This window comes from Austrofundulus limnaeus, unplaced genomic scaffold (assembly GCF_001266775.1).
Source record: "Austrofundulus limnaeus strain Quisiro unplaced genomic scaffold, Austrofundulus_limnaeus-1.0 Scaffold300, whole genome shotgun sequence".
Classification (NCBI taxonomy): Eukaryota; Metazoa; Chordata; class Actinopteri; order Cyprinodontiformes; family Rivulidae; genus Austrofundulus; species Austrofundulus limnaeus.
In genome coordinates, this window is record NW_013952702.1 from 218,830 (window position 1) to 220,234 (window position 1,405).

The 1,405-nt window shown below is 60.5% G+C and overlaps 1 protein-coding gene across 1 annotated transcript in view; it reads left to right on the top strand.

The window, feature by feature from the left end:
• Positions 1-1,405, top strand: part of LOC106526919 (MLLT6, PHD finger containing) — a gene marked incomplete in the record, with an annotated part of 27,789 nt that overhangs the window by 12,455 nt on the left and 13,929 nt on the right. Inside the window, 3 exon segments of the mRNA XM_014021645.1 lie at positions 183-272; positions 339-486; positions 553-1,320. Of these exon segments, the coding sequence (XP_013877099.1) occupies positions 183-272; positions 339-486; positions 553-1,320 (1,006 nt within the window).

Genomic DNA, 1,405 nt, shown 5'->3' on the forward strand with positions numbered 1-1,405 from the left:
GGATTAATATTATTATTAATAGTTTTAATGATTTCTACATCATCAGTCCTTCCAGACTCTTGACTGTTTAGCGTTAGCCGTTAGCTTCACCAGCCGATCACACGGTCACCTGGTTTCTGAGCTCCATCTGTTCTGTAGGACCTCCTTGGTTCAGCTGAAACTCTGCCTCCGTCTGTTTTCAGAGTCATAAAGACAAGAACCGACAGAAGGAGCGACACAAGAAGGCCACGGAGCTCCTGAGCTCCTCTGTGACGCCGAGYGGCGTGGAGAAGGTCTGAAACTCAAACCTGAGCTCTTGGACCGGGCCGAGGCGCTGCTGACGGTTCGTTTCGTTGCAGATCTCCTGCGGTCACCACGGCACCAAGGACGGTGAGGGCAAGTCCAAGAAGCTGAGCTCTCACGCTCACGGCCATCGCAGCAAGAAGACAGGAAGCACGGGGAAGAGTTGCTCCTCCTCTTCCTGCTCCTCCAGCCCGTTCAACACAGGTACCTGCTGAAGCGTCTCCTCCAGATCAGTGTGAGTCTGAGCCTGACGCCCTGTTTCTCCTGCAGGAGGCTCCCTGTCCGCCTCGCAGGACTTCCATCAGTTCTCCTCCTCCTCCCGCCTGGAGCGAGAGCATGACCGGAGCGGCGGGGACGAGCATGGTGCCGACAAACGCAAGGAGCGCCACAGGAGGTCAGTGGTGCCCGAGGAGGAGGAGGAGGAGGAGGAGGAGGAAAAAGAAGAGGAGAAGGATGAGGAGGAAGAGGACGGTAAATACCACAAGCCGCCGGCATTGACCCCTGCCGATTGCCCGCTCGCCGGGCCTCAAGGTCAGGAGCGGGCCGAGGGGAGCGCCAGCCCCTTCGAGAACAAGGTGACCATCTCCACCTTCGGCTCCATCATGCGCATCACCACCTCCTCGGGGCTCGGCAGCAGCAGCAAGGTCCGCAAGATCTCCTCGCCGGCCGACTACAAGCCCTCCAAATCCCTGAAGCCACCACCGAGCGCTCCGCCCGCCTTGGAGGAGGCCGGCCCCAAGGACAAGGCCACGCCCCCCCTGCTGCCCCGCGAGAGGAGGCACCACGGCAACAAGAAGAGCCGCCACGGCCCGGGACGCCCGCGGGGGAGCAAGAACCGAGAGAGGAGGGAGGAGGAGCATCATCGCTACCATCATCACCACACCACCACCACGGCACCCACACCTCCATCGCTGAGCTCCTCGCTCTACACCAGCCCCTCCTTCCCCTCCACACTTCCTCCCACCTCCTCCTCCTCCTCCTCCTCCTCTACTGCCGGGAGTTTCTCTGCAGCTCGTAGCAGCTCTCTGCTCGGCTCCGGTGAGTCTGAGCGAGGGGGAGTGGTAGCCCCTGACTTCCTGTGTGTGTGTGTGTGTGTGTGTGTGTGTGTGTGTGTGTGTGTGTG